Raw genomic sequence first — 26465 nt, 5'->3', positions numbered from 1 at the left:
AGACCTCATTTATTATCATTTGGGTGTCTCTTATACTGATGTCTGATATTAGCTTTCTGGGGTTAAAAGCATAGATAATACATTATGTATTATCTATTGTTAAAAGCCACTGACGACTAGTCGACACCAAATCGGCTTTAAGCACGACCAAGTGAAAAGTCTTCTTGTAATATAAACCATTGTTATTTTTTATTTTGACGGTTATAATATTTACCTAGTAAACTTTTGACATTAAAAAAGTCTATGCCTTATTGGTTTAGTTTTGTTTTATCTTCAAATGCGATTCAATCGATCGTGATGTAGATAGCGAAGTATAGATACTAAGTATAGAAAGTAAAGATACTATTATAATATATATGTATAAAACTATGCCTTTTTGTAGGTTTTGAAGATTGAAGTTTTCACGCGACGATTGTTTAAACTGAAAAATTAATAACGTTTATACGAATAACTATAGTATAACCTCCAAAGGTAAACCAACAAGGTTTTACATCATAAAGTATAATATTAGCACTACAAACCTCATCGGGATAGCGTGTTATTTATTCGGTACGTGCAGTAGATACTTCTCGACAGTCAACAGTAATAAAAAAAAACATTCGATTGATTTTTATCACTATTACTTTTTTTCAATAAATATCTTATCTATAGCACATCATTGTCTAAAAGTATTATGCTTGGTACAAAAGTCCTTGAAATAACAATATTAAACTTTCAATGATCAGTTGAAATGCTTAAATTAATGTCAATTCCTTATTTGGGACACGTTCGAGACATTGTTGTTGACAGTTAATTACGCGCGTCAAACAAAATGAGTCCGTATTAAACATTATTAAGCTCTGTTATGACGTCTTGTGCAACGATACTTTAGGACAGCAGCGGTCGTATTATATTATATTATGCGCGTTTAATATTTCAATCAGTACATTATATTATTACGTACCTGCTACCTATAGAGATGGCAAGATATTACCATTGAACATTAGCTACCAAATACATAGACCTCATACTTAACGTCAAGTCGTCAACCGTACTTATTGTAATAATCGTACAGCTACACTATCGTTCGCAAGTTATTATATGCGTTTCTACATAATAGTATAATACAGTCGAAAAAATATTCGAAAATTATAGATTTTCCACAATAAACTTATATATATAATAGCTGTTGGGCATACAACTGTAAACGGATATCTGCGATTTCACGCGTTGTTTTCGATGCAGATATTTCTCACGTATTTTTTTTTTTATGATTTCGCCTAGACAACGGCACATGTCGTCTATTATGTGAATACTTCGCGACAGTTTGGCGAGAGTCATTATACCACCTTCAATGTCACCGTGTATCATCATCATTGTGTTATAAATATTTCACAATAATGGAATGCGCTGCAGTTTTGACACACGGTTTGACCAAATTTGCAGGAAAATATAGTAAACATCAGTTCTATGCTAACGTGTTGTTATCACGTTATGATGCATTGGGTCGAACAATAAGAGAACAAAATATGAAAATACAAAATATGTTGTTTATCGGTTTAGATATAATATTCACTAGAAATATTGATTTTGGGATGTCACCTAAAGTAAATGCGAATCAAACGAATCAATAATATTGTTGTAATTTGTTATTTTTTTCAAACAGTAACAAACGTATACAACTGTTCGTATAAAAATATGTTATTAACATATTATTATAAATGGAATATAATATATAATATTATGATATATATTATATCTATTATTTATATACAGGTATATAACCCAACCAATGTAAGTACCTATTTATATAATATTATATACGTTTGGGTTTAAACAAGCATAATATTCAGGAAAACATTAAACCAGACCAATATTATATGCATACATAATGAAGCTTATAAATAACGGTTTATGAATATATGATTAAAAAATTGAGTTTAAAGTGTTTAACACCAATAAATAATATGCTATATACCTATCTACTATAAATTAAAAATATTAATAGTACCTAAATAAGAAGACAGAGTTTATATTATATCTTTACTCAATTAAATTATACAACGTATTGAGGTTCATACACGATTATTAAATGTTTATATATGCATTTGAAGGTTATAACCTACATTTACCTACTGACTACAACTGATACTAAGCTTACGGGTTTGTGTAGTGTGTAGTACCTATATACGAACAAATATAATATATTAAAAATGTCATTAATCACATAATAAATTATGGTCAATATTGTGCAGGGGGTGAATATAGTGTACACATATTGCTCAGTGAACAATCATAGGTAATACTTACAACCAACGTGTGTTGTAAGTACTGTTGCTCAATACATTTCAATAAGCAAAATAATAAAGTTCGTCCACAGAATATGTAAACTGTTGTCAGTAATAATTATTTCTATAACGTCTTCGTACCTATAAATTTCCTAATTTTGTCAACTGACGTGTAATTGCAGCTATAGTGAATTAGTGAAGTTGTTTATTTTCAAGCCACTCCGTTCATGTCATTCGTCCAGTGACTTCCACATTCCACGGTAACATACTATGCGTGTAATTACGTTTTAAAATCGTGTTTGGTTAGGTTCTGTTCGTTCGAGTTTATTTTACAAGGGACTATATAACAGTAAAATCAACAATCAGTAAATTTATTCTTCTATAACATTTCTATCGCACGAGGCTTGGTATATATGACTTATAAGTTATAATTATAATAATAACAATGTTTCATACTGAATATTGATATATATTTTATATGTGAATAAAAATAATATAAGTAAACTCAATGTATGAACCACTTTGTAACACTTTTCATCGTTTTTAACAATACTCTAAAAGTTTCAATTCCAACAAAATTAACGAACTTTATATTTGATTTATTTTAACAAATACGCTAATACCCATCAACATTTATTCTAAATGTATGTACTTAAACATATTAAGTTCACAGCTGCATCTACTAAAAAATTATTTAGTCATGCAAATTAAATTTGTTCAACAAATATATTTCTATGCTCCCTTATAATGAAAAAATTATATTTTAAAAATATCTTAAAGTCGTTATACTTAATAATTAATGTCCGTGACTTTCGAACGCTCTATATATATTATAAATTTAATACAAATATAAAATTGGTTGAAGAATAACTTATCTATAAGAGAGTAAAAAACAAAAATGTATTACTATATTATTATACACCTGTAGGTTATACGAATCGCAAAAACTTTTCCACAGTACTTATTATTGTTAAATGTCAAATTATAAATGTAACCATATTCTTAAAAAGCGATGTAACTATTATATATTTGTATGGTCGTGGTCATGGTCCATCATACATTTATTGAAATTCTAAATAGTAAAAAAATGGAATTATACCGAAACGCATAAACTATTTATTTATTTTGTATGTGTATTGTATATATTATAATACATATATACTTATATTATGTATGGTGCATATTTTTATCAAATTATTTAACTTGGCCATTATTTTCTGCCTCTCTCTTTCATATTTGCTATACATTTATATTATATTTTTTATAAAGTACCATATTATACCCCTAGGTACTAAATATTGTATCAATGACCAAATTTGGCGTTTTTGTGAAATTTAATAGAATTTAGAAAGCATTGCAAATGTAATAAAATAAATATCTAAAGAATATTATTTTGTTTGAATTCAATATTATGTTGTTTAACATTTTAAAAAAACGGGTTTCTGCATTCATATCCACTTATATTTTGATCTTTAAGTATTAGGTTAGTGTTTTTTTTTTTTTTATTATTTATAAATATGCCTCAACTACCGGGGTTATTGGCGTTTCAAAATACAAATTACAGGAGGTTAGTTTTGTTTTATTAAACACGTGTGTTAAAATTTTAAAGTTGAGTAATTTAGAAATATCACGCTGTTAATGTTGTTGTTTTTTAAAAATGTAAAGATAATTTAATTTTTAACTATCCCGAAAATAGGTAAATTACCTATATTAATTTCTCTAATTTATGATTATGCACCTATATCAGTTAAATTTACCGAAATATTATTATTTTAGTCTATACGATATATTTTTTATCTGATTGTTATTTTACATACGATTTGTGATTGAAAGATATGTTATGTATTTTATTGACGAGATAAGAGGTACCTATTACTTCAGAAATAGGTTAATTACAATTTGCAATAGTATCATACAGATAAAGAAATAAAAAATTGTTAACTTAGAACTAAACAGAACTAAACAGTGTTAAAAACAAGGCGATGTTTTACTTAGACGGTAATTTAATTAACTTTTTAAAATTATATTAGTATCAACTTTTATAATAATAATAATGAATAATAATCTACTATCCAATGGTTCAGAGAGTTCAGTATTTCTTCTTTCAGCGACCATAGATACTATTTGTCATGCGAAGATGTACCTTGAGAAAAAAATCGATTTCAGCGGTCATGAAATCGTGAGATATTCCAATGCAAAAGGGATTATTAAAATTCCCACACAAATCGTTGTCCGTGCTCTCCGGCGATCGGACCTATCCAGCAGACATAATAATAATAATGATAATAATACAAATAAAAAATAGTAATCGATCTCTCGCTGGTAAGGGGCTGGCTGAAGCGTACACCACAACATTGTGTCGCATTGTCCCGACGTGCGATTTTCATCCCAAACAACCGTTACACCCGAGTTACCACACGCTCCCCGTATAAACACAAAAGCACATTAACGTGCTACAGTGTGTATATATTATCATTATACGACTTATACATATTAAAAAAAAATGTATACAATTTATTTTCCCGGCTATTGTTTTTCTTTGGTTGTGGCACAGTCGTTGTAAAAGAGTAGTATAATAGTCGTAGCAGTGGAGTGGTAGTGGTAGTAAGGAGGAGAAGAAGAAGAAGAAGAAGAAGAACAGTAACAACAACACCATTATTACACACATTATATATACGTGTAGTCTACAAGTGCACTGGGGGTCACGACGGTGGGTTTTTTTACGCTTATGTGGTGTGTGTGTGTGTGGTAGCAACTCCGGTAATTATAAACTAACTGTAGTGGAACGTGTGGAAGATAAAAACCGTGACCACGGTATTCAGATTAGGATTTGCAAGGGGTCTGTTGCTAGTTGCGGGTAATGGTATGATAATAATATTATGAGACTTAGAATAAGAAAATCGTCGTCGTCTTATCTCCTCGTATACCCGTAAGTATATGCGATAATCCACCAACTATTGCGGAGTATATATAGGTATACTTACCGCGGTTGAACAGCCATTATGTAGTAGGCCTATAACATAATATCATAAAGCCGACTCCTGTTTACAGTACCTATATACACGCTACGGCAATGTCGTGATGATATTGTATTTCAAATACGCGTATCACGTATATTATTTGCGTTCGTATTATATTATATAGATAGGTTTCGACGATATACAGATGACACTGTAAATACCTATACTGCAGCATATTTTATATTATATATACTACTGGTGTATATAGGTGCCTACTGTATGTTATACGTCTTATTGTATTGAACGTTATTTTGTCGCAAACACTATTATTTCGTTTTCATGTACGGTAGAATTTAATAATGTAGTCGACGGAGTATAACGAGAAAATCTGTGACTTTTTAATACTATATACAAACACTATACTGCACTGAGACAAAATAAGTGTAGGTACATTTAGATAGTAGTGCTGCACTATATATACAATATACGGTTATTTTTATTGCCGATTGATTGAAAACCAATATTGTGTTCTTACGATGATTATTATTTGAACCGTTTCGATTGTTGGATAGGTCGTCGATGAGCGGATAATGATACAGACTAGCTATTTACATTTTACAGCTTATTGATATTGCTTTTTTTTTACATTTGAGTGCGCTGCAAACGCTCGTCATTCCTTTTTTAGTGCTATCTTGTATTTTAGGTATTAATAAATTTAAATATTACGAGATAGTATCACAGGAAAATATATATAAAACAAACGAAGTCATATAATACGCCTAATAGGTATAATAGCTTATGAATTTATGATAGTTTTAATGTATCTAAAAATGAAAAATCAACATCATGATAACTGCCTCGACTTATACTAACCTAACCTACCTACTAACTTATTAAATGTATAACTACTATGTAGACACAATAATAATAATATATTATTATGTCGAAAGTGAATTGATAAGAAAATAGTTAAATGGAAACACTATGTCCCATGAACTAAAGCGATTATTATAAGAGTCTTTAAACATAATATTACAGCATAGTTTTAATATTTTATCATGCAATAAAATAAATGTATTATTTATGACCATTTCTATTTTGCAGTACATTTCTATCCTAAATATTAGTCTATTGGTAAATCGTATACTATTTACATTTGGTTAAATGTTTAAATTCAATTTAAATTGTAAGCGACTATATTTTCCATATATTATATATATATATATATTATGTAAAATATGCACGATTCATAAAACGTTGCAGTAAACTTGAAACACTATTAATATAATAATATAAATAGAAAATTGTTATGTTTGGATAACACTTTATGTATCATGTATATTATATCCCATTACGCAATAGAAAGCGCACTTTTATATTTAAATTAGCAAATACGTATTTCGACAAAAATGTTGTCATCTATAGCACTCACTGGCCACAGGCCACAGTAAATAGAAACGGAAACTACTCTATATAATATTATGTAATTAGTAATTACTAATTGCTATGTTCAGTCTGTGGTAATCACTGAAAATGGCGACATCATCCATGACGAATATTACGTATTCAATAATTAAAAATAAGTTTTCTATTTGGGATTATAAGGTGTTTTTTATCCAAACAAAATGAATTATAGATATAGCTAATAATACGGCGGAAAAAATTAATACAACAAGGTGTAACGATTGAACGGATAATTATTTTTAAAGAAATTATTTCAATTCAAATACGGAACTACTACTCCTGTAGATTGTATCATAATATCTTCGTTGACCATTGATTCATATTGGCTATATAACAATATTGTACAAAAATCTCGTTCAAAACAGGTTACGACCAAAAAAAAAAACACACACGAGCATGTCTCACGCGGTCATAAAGGATAATATAACATATTATTATTATTAATATTAGGGTACTCATTATGAATAGGTATCATACCTATAGGGAAGCTTCAATAATTTTGAAACATTATTAGAGTTATAATATTTCGAATTACATCATAAACCTGCCGAGTATTATCTCAGGTTACCAAAAATTAATAGCGACTCGATATTTTTTTTTTACATTATGTGTAGGCTATCTACTTATCTATCTGACGAAATACGACGTTGGTCTAATATTATGTTTAATTAGTGTGTGTGCACATATAGCCATATAGGTGTGTGTGCGTAGTTTCCGGTCAGTAGGACGCAAAAAACTTGTCTCGTGATTACAATATCACTATCGATGCGTGTCTAAGAATCCGTCCGTTCACACAAGATTGCGGACTAGATCAATGTATTATGTATATTATGCAAAATTCAAAACTGCTGTTTGATTTATTTGGGCGGCGAAACGGACTGATGTTAAGCGGCCGACTTGTCAAAATACACACATGGTGTTCGTAACGACAAAAGCGAAAACACAAACAGGTTTTATAATGCGAACAGTGCTGATACGGATCAACGATCGCGTTAAACGTTTCTTGGTGTTTATTTATTATTATATTTTTTTTCGTACAAATATCCACACGATTTATGCCTACCGTATGGAGGATATCTTATGTGTAAGATAATCAATATACACAAATTATCGTTTGAAATGTATACAAACTGCTATAATAATTATTGCTCAGTGTATGTTGGGTTACCACTAATATGCAGTCGAGACGATAAATAATATTTATTTGGTATTCGATTTCATCATTTAACCCATGAAACGACTCTTTGTGCGATCATTAGTTGCTATATAATATACATACTACACAAATTTATTACACGCGCTCATTTTTAATAAACATTATAGTATACGTGCAACTTATAATTTTTTCATCATTTGTATTGCGTTTATTTCGATATTAAATAAATTGTTGAATTAAACATAAAATTAAATAAAACATACTTAACGTACCTTTATTAACAACAATACAAACACAACAGCAGTTACAATAAAAACGATAACGGTAACATTTGTCGTTTTCTACAATAATTTCACAAAATCAAAATACCCACGAATTTTAGAGATCTATACCTACACATTGTGAAAACGCCATGGCTACCGGGTGTCTTTTCGACAGATTTTTATGATTTTCTATGACCAAACAAAGTTGGACGACGTGTTAAGTTATTATAACTGCAGGAACCCGCTGGCAACTACTTTCCACGTGCGCTCTTCTGTGAATGAATCGAATCACTTTCTGTTTTCATCCTACGACGTTTCTTTGGCTAGCGACGTTTTGCCAATAAATTTTATCGACCCGTGAATATATAATTAAACAAATTACCATAGGTATCGACGGACCGCGGTAAGGCGTACCTATGTGACATTCTAATAGCTTATGATTGCGGCATAGACAACGATAATATAGCACGTGAGTGCATTGTTTTATTGACTATATATCAACAATCCATTTCCGCTTCAAAAATTGTTTTATCGATGATCAAGTATTTTCGAAAATGAATCTCATTGAAATTGATAACCCCGGCATACTTGATATTTGTAAAACGTCCGATTCAATGTATCGAATTATCATGTTTTATTTCAGAATGCGATTAAAAAGTCGATATGATACGTGCTTGTGTTTTCATATCATTGTACGATCGTTCAGTATTATATAGCATTATGCAAATATTATATTATCTTATCAACAACGAGAATAACAATCCTAAGACCGATTATAATTATACGTTTACTAGCTCAGAACTCCAAACCATCAATTTGTCGAGAAACCATCTGCAGTCGCGTGACGGGGGTATTTCTGTGTACCTAGGTTTGTGAACACTCCAGAAATTCCTATATAATATTCACATTGATTTATCCCCTCCCTGGTCACATTTGTAACTTAACGGTTATATTATAAGCGTATGGTGTACACGGATAGTGTGCCTACCTAGTAATCTCACGATATCCTAGCTCGCTTAATTTTGACCTTGGTTTTTTTGTTTATTGTGGTCAGTAGATATCCGCACGCTTGCTTGAATTCAGTTCGTTTTTTCCTATAGCCCTTTAACCTCTTGTACTATAGGGTCTTATTAAGCTATATATATATATGTTCAGCAATTGTTTTGTTTCGTGGATCTTTGGAACATAAACATATTATACTCTAGCACGTTTTCAAAGTAAACAACTTTTTTAGGCTTTGAAATTGGTTTTTTGTTAAGACATATATGAAAAATATACATACAATGGCTTGCATAGTTATTATGATATATGTTCCTAAATCATAAAATCGATGTATTTTGCTAAACAAACATTAATTTTTGAGGATAAGGCCGGAGAAATGAATTCAGAACCTATATTTTATATATAGGTGTAAAGTGGAAGATATAGAACTATTAAACGAAACGTTTGTTGATATAATTATTAAAAAAATTGTAACTTCTATTCAGCTGATTCTGAATAAATTACGTTAAAAAAATGATCTACATTATCGATCAGTAATAAACCGCTTTTAGTTTTATAATATTTTATAATTTAAAAACCATAAACCGGTAGTCGTAATTCAAACATTATGATTATGATATTAAAATGCAATTTAAATTAAATTGTATATCGTGGTATATATACATATAGCTAATTGAGAACACGCGAGCATAAATTACCGATATATATATATTATATTATATAGGTATATACCTATACAAACAGTCGACAATCATTATTTGCATATTATACGATATCTGAAACCTATAGTGATCAACCACTATCGCCTCTACCTCGGTACCGTGTGAACTCGTCAACTCCGACCACTATATTATATACAGCGGGAACACAAAATATTATAAGTTGCGGGATTATACGGGAACTACGGATCAACGACCAACAGGAAGTCGGGGTGTGAGTTTGAGACGTGGGTTTCGACGTTCTCCGGTCTTTTGCAACGATCTGTAATTTTGTTTAGGTACCTATATATACGAAAACAAAAGCAACAAAAAGAAAGAATTTACCTGTATCATCGCTATTACAATATTATTATTATTATGCTGTATTGTTGAGGGATAAAACGTGATGGGGTGATGACGAAAACAATGCCTCTAATACCATTATACTATTATTCTGTTGTTAACTGTAGAAAATTCAGGTGTTCTTTTTTCTCCTTTAAAAAAAAAAAATTAGTAACAGAGTTTAGTGGATGCCGCGTAGGTATACGCTAATGACCGGCCTGAACCATTCACCTGCGTATTATACGTCACATTTATTTATACGTACTTCAGTACTTGTATATAGATACACTGTGTTTCACTAAGCATGTCCATCCTACTATTCCCACTTGTATCCTTCAATAACGCATTTATTAAAATTCTAATTTTTTAAATTTTAAAGTAAAGAACTATATTTAAAGATGCTTGGATTTTTATAAAAATTAAAGAGTGTCCGGTGGCGATACAAACTTCTTTTTTCCTAATAAGAATCATCTTTTTTTGCTTTAAATAATAATTATTGTAAAGCAGATAATGTATTGCCATTCAAACAGCTAAAAATATTTAAAATCAGAAACTATGTATAGTAGCTGTACTATCGCTTACAATATTTTAAATAATATTCTACTAATCAAACCATATAAGTAAGTCATTAATAGTACAACTTATTATAATATTTAATTAGCAGCCGAAATATTCGTTCGAATATTATGGTTCAAACCAAATGCGCAATTTTTGCTCGTAAGAAATTTAACAATACTACTAAATGACGGTGATTGACTATAATATACTATCTGTAGTTTAGTCATAATATTATGAAGTAGGAGTTTCACTGGCATATTTATTATTAATGTATAGTCAGCAGTGAAATGTGGGTGAATATATACCTAGTTATCGAAGGCGGTTATTCAAAGTTTAAACAATAATAGTTGTCTTCGTCCAATAAATAAAAATATCTAATACCTAATATATATATATATATATATATATATATATACGTAACCACTATAATTATGATTATTATATTATGTTTTAGAATTATTTCGTAACCATGTAATAAATTTAGTGCTATTATACTTAGTAACAGATTATTATAATAGCAGGTTTATGTAAATTTGTCATAGACCATAGTTGAAAAATATCATATAATATGTTATAAGTACCTACTCTGTTAAACCTCTTTAAATATTTCAAATAGTATATTATGTACAATTTATACACATTATAATATTTATTTTATATTAAGAACATGCATTTTTTTTTTTTTATCGATATTTGTGTTAAATAAAACCCAGTTAAACATAGGTTTTTTAGCAGTAACATGTTAATTTGTAAGACAAAATATCTTAAAAGAAAAAATAGTATAGCATAGTTAACACATAACATAGTTTCGTTTTACAATTTACAGCTTAGCGTTTTGATCAGAATGTCATTTAATTTACATTGTTTTATAATTTATATTTCAGTGTTTGTACGTGGGATGATGAGTGGGGGTATAGCATACCTACGTTAACCATCGGCATTTGTGACCAATATTTTAAAAGGAACGTTTATTATAATATGATGTAGTATATGAACGAAGGATTTTGGAAATATGCCATACGAAAATAATCGCTTTTCGAAGAATTAAAAATCTTATGGGATTCAATATATAGTCAAGACCGAGGACAAGATTGGAAATACATTTTTTTAGAGTATAATTTTACATAACTCACCCAGTATTATAATAATATATGTAAACAAATTTACCAAATTTAATATCTTAAGAAAAATGAATAAATACAATAATTGTATTCATTTACATGGAATATTCGTTTATTATTATTATAAAACTATGCTGAATTGATTAATTGACTTGTATGCTTATGATTATAAATTGTAATTTATTGTTAACAATACTGACTCATGACGTATACAATGTGTTCACTGCACAGTGCATGTAATGACATAATGCAATATAATATACATATGGGAAAGCGGCTAGTAAATTTCCAGTGAGGTCTTTAATTAATGCATATAAAATAAGCTCTCGGTTTCTATTGCAGCAACTAGCCAGTATTGAGATGTAGACATTTCCGATGTTTTCTTACCGCTAACGCGTATAATGTTCCCAGGTGGACCCCCGAAAAAACCATTGGCCCAGCGGGCGGTTACGCTGTCCCCTAACCATATACCGCTCCTGTAACTCATCATCAGTGTAGGTATATATTCCATGTATATTATATGAACTCTGCATGACGACGTCACGGTGCGCATGATGGCACGGCGTTGTGAAACGTTCCGCACCTTTAAGTTAAACTTATAAATAATGTAATATATTATTTATATTTTATACAAACATTTGTATATTTTTCTACGTTATATAATATTATGGACCATCGTGGTACTCAACACAGTCACCTTGACCTTGGACTCCGCAAGAACCTCGTCCTGAAGAGGGGTACATAATATACTAATATACCATAGGGAAGCACATTACAATATTACACTACCGCCGCTGTAAGCGACGCGAGAGACGGATAATCGTTTTGTATCGGCGACGTATATTATCAGCCATGCCGCTATAGTATAATAATATTATAATAGCCAGTACACGCGTGTTTCAGATAAAATATCACATCTCCTTTAAAATTATGTTTGGAAGTGATTTATGAGAACAACTGGACGTACCAGAATTATAGCCATAGCGTTTCGTATATTATGATGATCGATGATTAAATGATACACGAGCAGTGTGCAGTACGCCACGTATCAGGCTCTAAACGTGGGATTACTAATTTAAGTATCATAATTTTATTGCGTGTGTACGGTATTATTTCTTATAACCACTAGGTAGTTAATTATTTTATCGAATTATACATTTTAATATTTTGCAAGGAGACCGTGGATTGGCGAAAAATACGAAATTATTACATTTTAATTATTGATTAAAGAAACACGGGTTTTTCAATCTAGCCAAAAGATCTGACTATAAATTACATCTCAATCATGTAAATACATACTGTTTAAATCTAAAGACATTTCATATTAAATATATAGTGGTCATTTCATTTCAAGGCAAACAGATATTTAGCATGAATTAAAAAGTATGATTCGGCAACTTTAATAATACAAATTCGCACGACTGCGAATGGAAGTAATACTAATACGTTTTTGCAGGTACCAATTTTCCGTAATTTTATGATCTGATGGTGTAAATAATCAATATAGGTATGTGAGGCTGAAGTTGAACCTTTTTAGAAATGTCGTCGACGTTCTTGGAGTGTAATAAACACCATAATATGCAGTCAAATGAATTATACAAGGACAATTGTTTGCAAAAATCCGAAATATTTTTAGCTAGAATACATCGAATTGTTTCGATTAAATAAATTTAAGTTCGTACCCATATAGACTATTACATATAATATAATATATTATAGTCCCGAGTTGAGAAAAATACTCGACATAGGTATAATATAGGTATCGATCTACCGCACGAACTACATTCCGCGCGTTCTTTCGGCGTTTTCGTAAAATAATAAATGGTTTCTTCAGGTGTTTTTCTGAAGGTCCTTAATTTACATTTTTCTCCGCGGCACACGATTGTGATGAAGTAGAACTCACTATAGGCATAAACGTATATGATTAGGAATTATTACTATATCGTAACCGAAGAATTATCACCTTCGCGTATAACACACTCAGTTAATAATTATATATATATTTTATTTTTACATGCCAAAATGTATCATTATCATATCGTAAATAATTCGTGTCGCTGGTCGGTATATAATATAATATCAAGATGTTATTTAAAATTCGGTTTTATGGATCGCGTGAAGTGTATTAAAAATAAAAACAAAGTTTGTTTTTTTGAAATGTTTGATATAATATAATATAATATAATATATAATATAAACACATTAAATATTATTATTATTATTATTTCAGTCCTACACGAACATAATCATACACTTAATTTTGAAATCAGCGCATCGCATTGAACACGTGTGATTATATTACCGTTAAAATAAATATAGATTAAAGTTACGTAGCGCTGAGCATGCATATAAATGATACATATTATATATTCTCAGATATTTTTCCACTGCAATAGCTGTTATTCATCGAGTAATTTGAACACACATTTTGTGTATATCATTATATAACGATGCGACGAACACTGTACCCATCTAATAATATATAGGTATATACCCGTGTACGAGTAACTTGAGTCTGTGCGGCGTTGATTCCTATTCAAATAATGATCGACCGCGAGAGAGCAGCTCCTTGTAAGTCTGCTCCAGTGTGTGGTCGCCAAGTGCAGCGCGTTGAACGCAGGAAGTAATTCGAGGACTTGAGGACGGGGAGAAAAAATGACAGAGTGCGTGTCGCGTCCGGCCGATAGTGGTCGTGTGTGTTCGGATATATTATATTATACGTATTATACCTACATGTACGTACTAAAATATAGCGTCTATATGGGAGTGTCGTGGGTTGTGTTGTATATTATAAACTATTGAAAGATTAACTGGGTAGGTAGCGCCCAAAACCGTCGGATTCGTATTCCGTATGTTATTTAATACACATAGTTTATTGTTGTTGCGCCGCTTTGCAGGTATAATAATATAAGGAATCGCATGCTGCTGCAGCACGTGAAAGTGGGCGATAACAAAAACTACACCTCGCAGACAGCCTTTAAACGATAATAATAATATATAAATACACGGACCGTATTATGTAACCTGCAGACAACATAACCCACATGACCAAGTTCCACTGCACCCTTGCGGTATGTATATTATGCATCATTCGAAATGCAGTTTGAAACATAATACGAACTCTTCACTCTATCCACAGCATTTTTTTTTTGTGTACATGGTATAAAACCTTTTAAATTATCAATATAGTTATCAAATCGCAAAATTATGAATAGTAAAAAAAATTAGCTTATTTGTAGGTAGGTATACCTAGGTACTTATAAGTTATTTTCATCAATTATCTGATCGTAAGTATAATTGAAGGTTAATCGCATTGAATTTAATTTGTAAGTGCATTTTAAATTATTTTATCGTTCGTAGCCATAATATTATATACCTACTTCATATTTGAAGTGTGTGCATTGCAATTATGACATCATATATTATAATAGTGTATGCATTTTCCTTGCCCCACACGCACTGGTGCATCGTCCTTGATTTTTTATAGGTACTACATACTATATTATATAAGTAATTATCTCGATTCTTGATTAATATGAATGCACATATGGGACTTTCTCCAATTTGGAAACAACAATATAATATATTGAAAACATTTAAACAAAAGATTAATGTCCTTGCCCTCTCGGTTACGTTATTTTCAATTCACAAACCCAAGTCGTCCGACAACAACAACACTTCTGGCCTGAAAGTATTTTATTTTATTCAAACGATAGATGTATTTACATCCAGCGAACCTATCATGCGGTTGAGCCATAACCGCGCTTTGAGGCTGGCTCGTGGATACGCGGACCGCACTCCGGACGATGGAAGTAATGGTTATAATGTCTGCGCACGACCGCTATTCATTTCCAACAATCGAATTCCGTGCACGATATACCGTACGCTTAATTTCACGTTTGCAATTCGATTATTGTACACACATATATATTATATACCTAGCTTGTACTCAACGTTTTGTCTTTATTTGATTATATAGATCGAAATCGATGCACCTACCAATCGAGAAACTACGACGGAGATACCCGCAACCTTAATTAAATCGTCGATCTTTGGAAAGCCCGTATACGGCTAGCTAAATTCGATCGACATCTCATAATTGGGATTTTAATGCAAATTTATTTAGTGGACGACCACTAAATTAAAACAATGTTTGTTACGATTGTTAAAACAATCCACTGTCGTTGCTTTATAATCGTATGTATATTATATGCGCAGACTACCCGTTCGTTTATATAAAGTAAGTGGCTAGCCGATCGAATAAAATAAAATATTATTATACTTTTAAATTTCCAACTGCAGTGCACCCTTGAAACGTAAGGTATGTCTCGATTGCTCGATTTATATATATATATATATATTTTTTTTTTGATCATTATTTTAATGCACACAAAAGTTATATTGTTCTTGTATTAAAATTTGCAATGCATTTGTTCGCGTATAAACAACATTACGACACTATAATAATATAGCGTGTGAAAAACTTGGCATTCGATATTAATATTGTTTTTTTGTTAGGTATCTCTTGAAAATCTATGGTAAATACTTAATACATTTGTATACATAATTAGTGCGTAGTTCATTTATATATAGATGTATATATATTATAAAAACACTTATTTTTTTTACGATTGCTATATACAAGTTCGATATAAAGGCTAAGCTAGTGTCACTATATAGGTACCTATGATAAGCGAAGGAGAGTTAAAAATTCATAGTTGACCATAGTTATAGGTATAATATATAGATAGGAACCACGAAGACTTTAACGCGTGTGTACGAATAAGTTCGTTAAATAAATATAAGCAAATAAAATGTAATATTATTAGTTAAATAAGATTAGATATCATCATTTTATTTATTTTTTATGAATAGTATATAAATAAAATCTAAATATCGCATTGGTGAATAAAAGTAATTTTACAAAATTACCAAAATTAAACCGTTTTTTAAGACTATGAGCATGTTATATAATTGTGTGTTTCTTTAATAAAACATAGAATATATTATAGAAATTCACTAGAACAGTGGTTGTCAACCTTTTTGGGTCCACGGCTCCTTTTGATTTTGAAATAAAATATACGGCTCCCATACGAACATTTAAAATAAACAAATTTACATTACTTATAATAATTTTAATCTAACTTTATTTAATGATAAACATGTAATTAGGTATTAATAATAGGAAACATTTTTTTGAGATTTATTTTTTACATACAGTTAAAAAATTAATACATTAATAATAATTTTAATTTTTAATGGGACGGCTGTGCTTGTTTTTGTTGCATTAAATCATCAAATCGTGGGGTAAATTTTGATAGTGCGATTCTCATTTCCTTTTCGGTATTTAGTTTTCCTCTGTATTTACTTTTGATAACTGCTAAGGCCGAAAAACCCGTTTCACATAAGTATGAAGAAGCAAATGGAATTAAAGTCCTGATAGCCTTATTGGTTATTACTCGATATCGCAAACACGGTTATCGACGGTTATCTCACACATGCAACATGTAATATGTATTGGTGCGCCGAAATTTTATTTTTAGTTTCTATTGCGAACGCGAATCCCTTGATAATAACCGGCGACGCCCCTGGGAGCCGCGACGCACAGGTTGAAAACCCCTGCACTAGAATATTTACTGATTTCAAATACAAACCAAAAAAACAACTATTATGTATACATTATGTGATCCAAAAATTGATATCAATCATTACTGTCACGTATGGAGTAGAAACGTTTTATTAAATTTTCAGAAATAAAACAAAACGGAGCGCTTATGGCATTACTTATTATGACTATACCTATAGTTATATTATTATTATTATTATTATACAATATAATATTATGCGTATATATGGACAAAACGCATAAATACGCTGCACGCTGACATACCATCACCAACAGGCACACGCGTTACACCTCCTCAGACGTCAAGGTCCAAATCCGGTCGGCTCGTAAGTCAAAAACAATACCCTAGACACCCCTTGATCACAGCACCGCCGCCGACACACGAGGTCGTAATAGCGGCCGGTCGGTCGGATTCCTACTCGCCGATGCAGCGGCGGCACATCCCATGATGAGCGGACACACGTCCCGCGCGTATATTATAATACGTACTATGGTCTCTCCGACGTTATGCTGCACCGACCGTCCATTGTGTTCTGTAAGCGCGTCAATACACACCGTTCGAATATTATTTACTAATGGCGACCGATGAATTATAATAATAATAATAATACACTTGTATGGTCGATAATATACGATATCGTGTTGACTATTATTATTGGACTATCGTTTACGTTAAGACACTGGAAGCCTCGACAAGACTGTGTACCTACTACCGGAGACATGTCGATCGGCCCAGACGATATGTATACAGAAATAAACAGAATACAGACACAACTGCACGTCGGCCGGCTACGTACGAATAACAATATACTATACACATCGTATTAGGTATGATTGCCACGACATTAGATACATTGCAATATAATGTACTGATGAATGACGCGCCGTTGTATGAGATATTATTACGAACGCTGGTTTTTGTTAACAAACCCGAACTAGACTTTTCCTAAAATTGAATGAACTTGAACTGACTAGCAATTAATATTCATTTAAACCCAGACCGGACCAGATTATCAAAATTGTATATCGAACCCAAACCAAAGTTGTAAATAATTAGAAAATCATACTTATTATTTTTGCAGTTTGTTTCACCTAACTTTATATTATTAGGTAAATTTAATATTGAGTTATCAAAAAATTAGTGAATATAATATAATTGAATTTAACTATAGAGGTAAACTATAAATTCGAACCAAACCACAAGGTATTTGATCGGTTCGAAAATCTAACAGTTTGTAATATTACTAATATTTCTATAGTATAGGAGTCATTTGCACCACCTGTACTTATGCAGTCATTCATTCAACTGACTACACAATTATTTGTCTACGGAGGTATAATTATTATATAGATTACATAAGTTCTTTAGGTTTGTTAACTTTTTAAATAAATACATATACTTTAATTTGAAACCGACTACTTCTCTATAAAAATACAATTTATTATCAGAAATATTATAACATCAGTGATTGAATAAATAGTTGTTTCTTAAGCGAATTTAAAATATAGATGACCAGATTAGTGGACCACGACCACGAGGGATCCTCTTATAATGTTATGCTTTGATAATTTAAACTTAGAAAATATTAATTTTTCTAAACATTTCCTCGATATTTTTGGAAAATGTGTGTATGGAAATATTTTTTTTTCGAAAGCACAGCTAAATGGTGAGTTAAATGCATCACTACGTCGTAAATACATTCTTCGAGCGTCTGTTTAACACATACCGATAACTGATTATATATATAACCGTATCGCTCGCTGTATTTGTATATTATAATGTAAGGTGAAACGTATATTTCGATTATCATTATTAAAATCTAAAACCGTTTAAAAGCTTTTCTAGAACCATCTATCTCAGTGCGCGCGTATTATTATTAATAACAACAACGAGTGTAATATATAACATATTGTAATAAATAGATGGTAGCGTCAGGTAGGAATATATTCCGATCAATTAATCACTCGATAGATGAAATATGATCTGTCGGTTTAACGAAATTACGAAAATTCGATAGACTAATGACGGCTGCAGTAAGTAAATTACGTAAGTTGACGTTATGACGCTAAGAAAAAAGTTCTTCGTTCGATTTTCACACATCGGTCACCTGCATTTAAAATCCAATTATATACGCGTATTACATCGTACGGGAGGGAGGGGAGAGAACGACCGATCGTAATAATAATAATAATAATAATAATAATACCGAAGTGGAATTGATAATACCGTTAAACGCGAGGCGATGGTTTAATTTTAATATATGTATATTGTAGACTGTACAGTCTATACATAGGTACATTATACACATAATAGATCAGTATAAATTGACGCCTCGAGAGTTTGACCGGAGATAATTCGACGGATGTTTACACAGGATCGACCCCGTTTCAGCGCTCAGCGGGCTCGGCATTGTTCTGGACCATCGAGTAAATATTACAATATTATATTATTATAGTATATCTACTGCGCCGTGCCTACATCGTACTATTATTATTGTTGTTTATTTGTCAAGGCGTCTGGACCGTATTATTTTTGTAACGCGTACACAATAATAATATTGTTATAGCATAATATTAGATGTGTGCCACGCGAAATTGCGGCATGTGAATATGCATGCGTATACGTACGGCGGATCGGTTTACACGGTTCGTCATCGTCGATAATGCATTGCGATAACGCATATATTATATTGTTATACTATCAGCCATCAAGCACACGTGCAGTATATACATACTACATGCTGCTGCTGCTGCTGTTGTTGTACCTACCCATGCTATTATAATAGGTACCTACAGGCTACAGTGAGTTCGCTCCAACAGTAATCCGAAACGGATGACGGTCGGAATTTGCCGAGCCGGCGTTAAACTCGATTTTCGCCACTTTTTGTCCGTATTCGTTAGTACTTGTTTCTCCTTAAAAAGGTGCCTCCCCCCCCCCCCCCTATAGATGGTATACCGCCGGCGAATCTAATATTTAATGTGATTTTTACATATAATTTCAGGTCGGTAGGGACCTAATATGCCCAATGCGCATTGCACGCACTATCCCACTGAATTTATTTCGGCGTGCCGCTACTGCTACGAGTTACGACAAACACGAACGAGCGGTAACTATTGGCCAGAGAATCGTATATAATAACATTATAATATATTGTACCTATTATAATATATTATTTGATTACGTCTGCAGGAGTCCACGGAGTAAACTACGCAGGTCTTCTCAATGTATAATTTCCGAGAAAATAATGTACGTTTTAGAAACGTCCTGTTTTTAAATAATATAATATATTATGTGTTTCTAAATCGTGATTCTCCAGTTGATGTACACACGACTATACCTATATAGATACGCGCCATGTTATAATGACAGTTGTAGACAACAATATTTTATACGCTATAATAGATTAGGTGAGAAGAATATTGTAGTCTGCAGATAATTAATTCATACGTCAATGGTGAAAAATTGTTATTTGACAAATGGCAACGAGAAGACAAATAACCACGCAACGAAATGATACTCGTGCAGAGTTCACAAGGAAAGTGTAAAATGCAAGACTGCAAGAGTATAATATTATGTGTTATGCGTACACTATATAATAATACCGTACCTATAAATGCTCATAACTCTGCTATTCCTTCATATAATATATTGTTGGGTAATAAAAGTACCTCCTACTGGCGGTACAATGTATTATCTATTCCAGGTAATTCATGATAAGATTTTTATATATTATAAATAAAAAAAAAATCTCTTAGGCTCGTTAACAATAATATATTTGGAGCTCACATGGGGATATACCACATTATCGCATATTCGTCCTTACGCTTATAACAATATTATACAAAGACCAAACATGTAAATAATTATTGAGCTGACCAGATACGGAAGATTCTACGACCAATAAGTACTTACCAACGAGAAGCCGCTGATTAGTGATTACATTAATCTCTAAGTAACAGAATGCTTTTAGAGAATGGTTTGCCCGTCGTTGAAAATGTTATCAACACTTTTTCTTATTATTTATACCTTATTTACCTACCTATTACCTATATAACTATCATGATTGTTAAGATTATTTTAATAAAAAGATTGAAAAGATAAACAATTAACTGACGATTATAATGTTTATTAATTATTTGCGTCTATAATAATATACGCTTACTCAATGAAGATAAATTAATATCCCACGTGTACAAAATACTATGTATAATAGTTTTTAGTGCATGAAAATATTTCTTGAAAATCAAATTATTTATTCGTCTGTTTAAAGTTTCTTATAGAGCTTCTACTATAGCAGGTAGTATATGAATTCTATTTTTACCTTTACAGCATTATCAGCATCTTATATCATCTCATATATATGCAGATGTTCGAAACATATAATTTCAAATTTTGCCGACGCAGAAAGAAAACATTAATTTTATGCTATTGAATTGGTGAAAATGAAACACGTACTATAATATATTATATAGTTGGATTTCCAGGTTAATCGTGAATTACCTACGAACAATGTGATCCACTATTCTTTGTTACGAATTAAATTTTCTGAGTTACATTTAAAGTATAGTTGATAAATATTATTTATGCGTGTGGCCTTGCTTCAAAGAATTATTCACAGCGAAGTTTACTTACAAATAGTGTACCTAAGTAGGTACACAGGTCAATGCACAAACGGTAAATGAGAAATATTCAAAAATGTTTAAAATTTTAAAACTAATTTATACCGATAAAGATATAGTATATACAGATAAAATGTGTTTTGTTCAGTTTTCGTTTTGAAATAGATTATTATTTTTAATAGCTTTCCTACGATTCATTATATACTTAGAACTGTTCAATAGTATTTAATCACAATAGAACATTCGTTTAACAAAACCAAGCATTTTATTTCTTTATAAAATTCATTCCGCGTAACGTGATAGGTACTAAAATACTGAATGTAAAGTATAGAATTGACATCCTGTAAAAGTGTCGAGAGTAATTTTTCCAATTAAATGTTAATTAGTAGGATAATGAACTGTTAAACAAATAAACATTCAAACTTCAAAGTGTTTCGACTCCAATGCACACTAAAAATAACTTCCGGCAATATGCATGAACCATGAAATTATGTTTTAAGTACATGAAATTGACTTAACCTTCTTTATTGTAATACTCTGTAGTCTGTTTACTAACACGTGGGAATATTTAATAATTTAAATTACGCAAAAAAAATTAATACTTCAAAATATTTACAACACAATAGAAATAATTTAACCAAGTCGATTTAATATTTTTAGCATTCTATGTAAAACTTGTCACAAATATTTTTTTCGAATACTTGTCTGGTTGAGTCTACACTTCCCAAGTAAAATTCCAGCAATGCGGAATTATGATTCATTTTTAATTATTTAGCATTGCATGTTTAATCGAGAAAGTTTACCCTAACTTGAACCTGTCTTGTTTCTCCGTCGATTAGAAAATATTATTGCGTAAAATCTGTAGGTATATAATTTATGAACAGGACCCGAAAGTTATTCAATAATCTAATTCATTTAATTTATCATGATATTTCTATAATGTTATTATATGGCCTACCACATATCGTCGTAATATACTTATGTGCATAATAACGCTCAATCAATATAGAATTCATCGTTTTTACTAAAGCAAACTAGTCGCGTTATAGCTATATTATGTATAAGCATACGTATTACAAGAAAATAAAAATAAAATAATGGTTGTACCTAATAGTATTAAATGATTTAAGAAAATCTTACTGCGAATACCATTTTTATAAGCATACAGTGTATATTATTTCGTTGTAGGCCAACTGTGTAATTGTTAAAACAGTTATCAATACTATTATTATGACTACTTAGTCGAAGACGTGATAAAAAAAATAACAATAATAATAATAGGTTATAGGTACCTCTATACATATTTATTCGTACCTATATTATGTATGCTACGTGTAAAGTAGGTACGTACAGACCTGAGAATAACTATAGCTGGTATAGACTAAAATTAAACATAGTGTAACTACATAATATATTGTGTATTTGTGTGCATATATTCGTAATTACGGATGTGGCCGATCATTAGTAGTTGTATAACCTCGAGTTTATTTGCAATACGGTTTTTGCACACCCCTAATGAGAGGGTATTAATATTTACTGTCTCGGTATCCGATAACATTGCAGTGTGAAGCTTATAGTTAAGTTTCATACGTGTTCAAAAAATCTCAATTAGATTATTTATCATTTTATTTGTACGAGTTTTTTTTCTCTTGTTTAATATGTAAATAATTGCATACTGCGGACGTATAAAAAAACACTAATGAATTTCTAACATAAAATAAACAATTTACTCATAGGTAGCATAATATTTTTATTTTTTATGTTCTCCGATCATTGACTAGGTAATAATAATAATCAATTACATTATAAACACGTAATATAATATTCTGTCTTTAATCTTCGGAAAGAATTAAATGTAATAAATCATATCATAACCGTTCATTTACATATTATATCAACCTTTTCAAACATTAAATAATAAAATATATAGGAAAATATAATGTGCTGACGCAGTTCATCTTAAAATCTGGTACCCATCTATTTGCTACGGACATTTAATAAAAAAAAACTGGGCTAAAGCAATTAAATTCACATTCTTGCATTTTCATATAAAATAGCGGTTTCGTTGTAAACGTTGGCCAGTGGTTATAATTTGTGGAATAAATAATGCACGTACAACACAACAAAAAAATTTAATACTATTATAGGTACAATAATACATTTTTAATCGATTAATATGCATACATTTGTAATTACTTAAAGTAACAATCTAGTAACTACTAATATTCTATATTATATGATACAATTTTTTTTGTGGTGGCCAACCTTTTCTATAGTTTTGGTAGTTATATAAATGTTTTAGTCTATAGTTTATATTCTAAACAATCAAAACCATTAAAACAACATTAGAATTTAGAGGTGTTTGAGTAAAATCGAGGTTTTATAACTACGACTTAATCTAGCTGTAAATTTGATTGATGATGATAATAATTAATATGTAAACAAAAATATGTGCGTAGTTATGTTTTATTATAAGAAACAAATATTCAGTTGAAGATGTATTTTTTCTGCTATGTAATATATTACAGTTTGAAAATTAATTCAATTTCAAAAAAGTATATTTAAATAAGTAGGTAGATTATTATTTATTGTTGATTTAAAGACAATTAGGTTTAACCTTGTTATAAAATATAAATATTTTCTCAGTTTAAATAAAGTATTTCCGGAATGTAATATGCATAAAATAAATCGATATATCATCAGTGTACAGATGTCAAATGAGTAAAACGTGTAAAAAGTATTACAATATTGGCTCGGTTACAACTCGGTAATTATGATATGTTGAGACTGTTGGGGAATTAGTAAGTAATACTTATATACAGGATACAACATAACAAAATAGCAAATATAAATGTATTAAGCAGTTTAAGTTGTATTTAAATATTGGAAATATATTTATTATTATATTGTATGGATAAAATCGTATTGTGCTTGTTTATTATTTATTCAACAAATAAACGACTAAATAAGTATTTGATTTTAAGATGTTATTTGCTTATTTGGTGTTTGTGAGATCGTTATTCAAAAAACAGTTTCACCTAAAAACTTTTAACTAATTTTCAAACTCATGCACTAAGTATCTACTTATATAATATGATTTTGAGACTATGTGCCTTTTCGATTAACTTTAGCAGTATATAGTACAGCACAGCACAGTATATAGTATAAGCAGTATAAGAATTTGTGTCTTTAGCCACTTCTGATATAGAGTATAAAATATGTTTATGAAATGCTGGTGGGAAAATCGTAAATATCGTCTTGTTCCTACGCTCCTTTTCAGTCAAACTACACGCTTTGAGGTTCTTATAACTATTGGAAACATTACGTAGGTAATAATATATACCTATATACATGCGCATGCGGTGGGCTACAATCTCTTGGATCTGATATAAAATAAAACAAAATACACGCTTACCATGTTGGCGTCTTTCGGTTTCCTGACCATTTATGCGACCGCTGCAAAGGGCACACACACACACACACACACAAACACGTCTTATCCGAGCGCACATAAACAAAAACGAGCAAACGGTGAAAATGTAATATTATATGTTTAAATGAAAATAGTACGGCGAGATAGGACAAAAAACATTCGCAGCGCTTACTATAAGCGACGGTCCCGTATTACATAGTACAGCCCCGTGAACCGCACTAAACGTTTGTGGTCGGAAAATGTCGTACAATTTAAACGATTTTCCCCGCGAGTCGAGACCCAATATGAATGAGGTTACAACATGTTATTATACATCGTACAGAGGTACACGGCGTCGTTAAGACCACGAAATACTACATATCCGTTAACGACGTTTTATAAACACATACGTAGTTGTGATAACTGATAAATGTTATAATTTTTCTGGTAGATCGACCGAGTTCGAGACGTGACGAGACGGAGCGGGACGGACGGCCGCCGCGCGAGAGTATGGTAGTGCGTGTGCGGCTGCTGACGAGCGCATGTGATGTGCTCCGACCGGCCAGCATTATGCTCTTGAATGCCGCCGTGGCCGCCGCCGTAACCCGGGCAAACCAGTTTCGTAATGATTGTTGTTGTTGTGCGCCGCCGCCGCCGCCTTGGAGTACCCGCGGGAAAAAAAAGTGGGCCGCCCAGAGCACCTGACGATACGGCGGAAGACCAAAATTTTCATCAAAAAAAAAAAAAAAATAATAAAAATAAATGAATAAAAACAAATTCTAGACTCCAAAAAAAAAATTGGATTCCTCTTTGAGTTTAACCCCTCATCTTCGATCCCCATCGTGAGGCGATGACGTGTGTGTCGTGTACTCGTGTGTGTGTGTGTGTACTGTGTACTGCAGATATATATATATAACATTATAGCAGTCTCGTCAATCCAAAATATGTGGTCTTCGTCCGAGTATTATTATACATG

The 26465-nt window shown here is 31.2% G+C and overlaps 1 protein-coding gene across 1 annotated transcript in view; it reads right to left on the bottom strand.

Annotated features, from left to right (window-relative positions):
* Nucleotides 1–26049, bottom strand: part of LOC132940159 (uncharacterized) — a 59583-nt gene extending 33534 nt beyond the window's left edge. The window contains exon 1 of the mRNA XM_061007603.1: nucleotides 25493–26049. Coding sequence (XP_060863586.1) covers nucleotides 25493–25522 — 30 coding nt within the window. The 5' untranslated portion in view covers nucleotides 25523–26049. The remainder of the gene's footprint in view (nucleotides 1–25492) is intronic.
* Nucleotides 26050–26465: the final 416 nt, after the last annotated feature.

This window comes from Metopolophium dirhodum, chromosome 3 (genome assembly GCF_019925205.1).
Source record: "Metopolophium dirhodum isolate CAU chromosome 3, ASM1992520v1, whole genome shotgun sequence".
NCBI lineage: Eukaryota > Metazoa > Arthropoda > Insecta > Hemiptera > Aphididae > Metopolophium > Metopolophium dirhodum.
The sequence above is the reverse complement of the archived record's forward strand: the minus strand, read 5'-3'. Positions and strand labels throughout refer to the sequence as shown.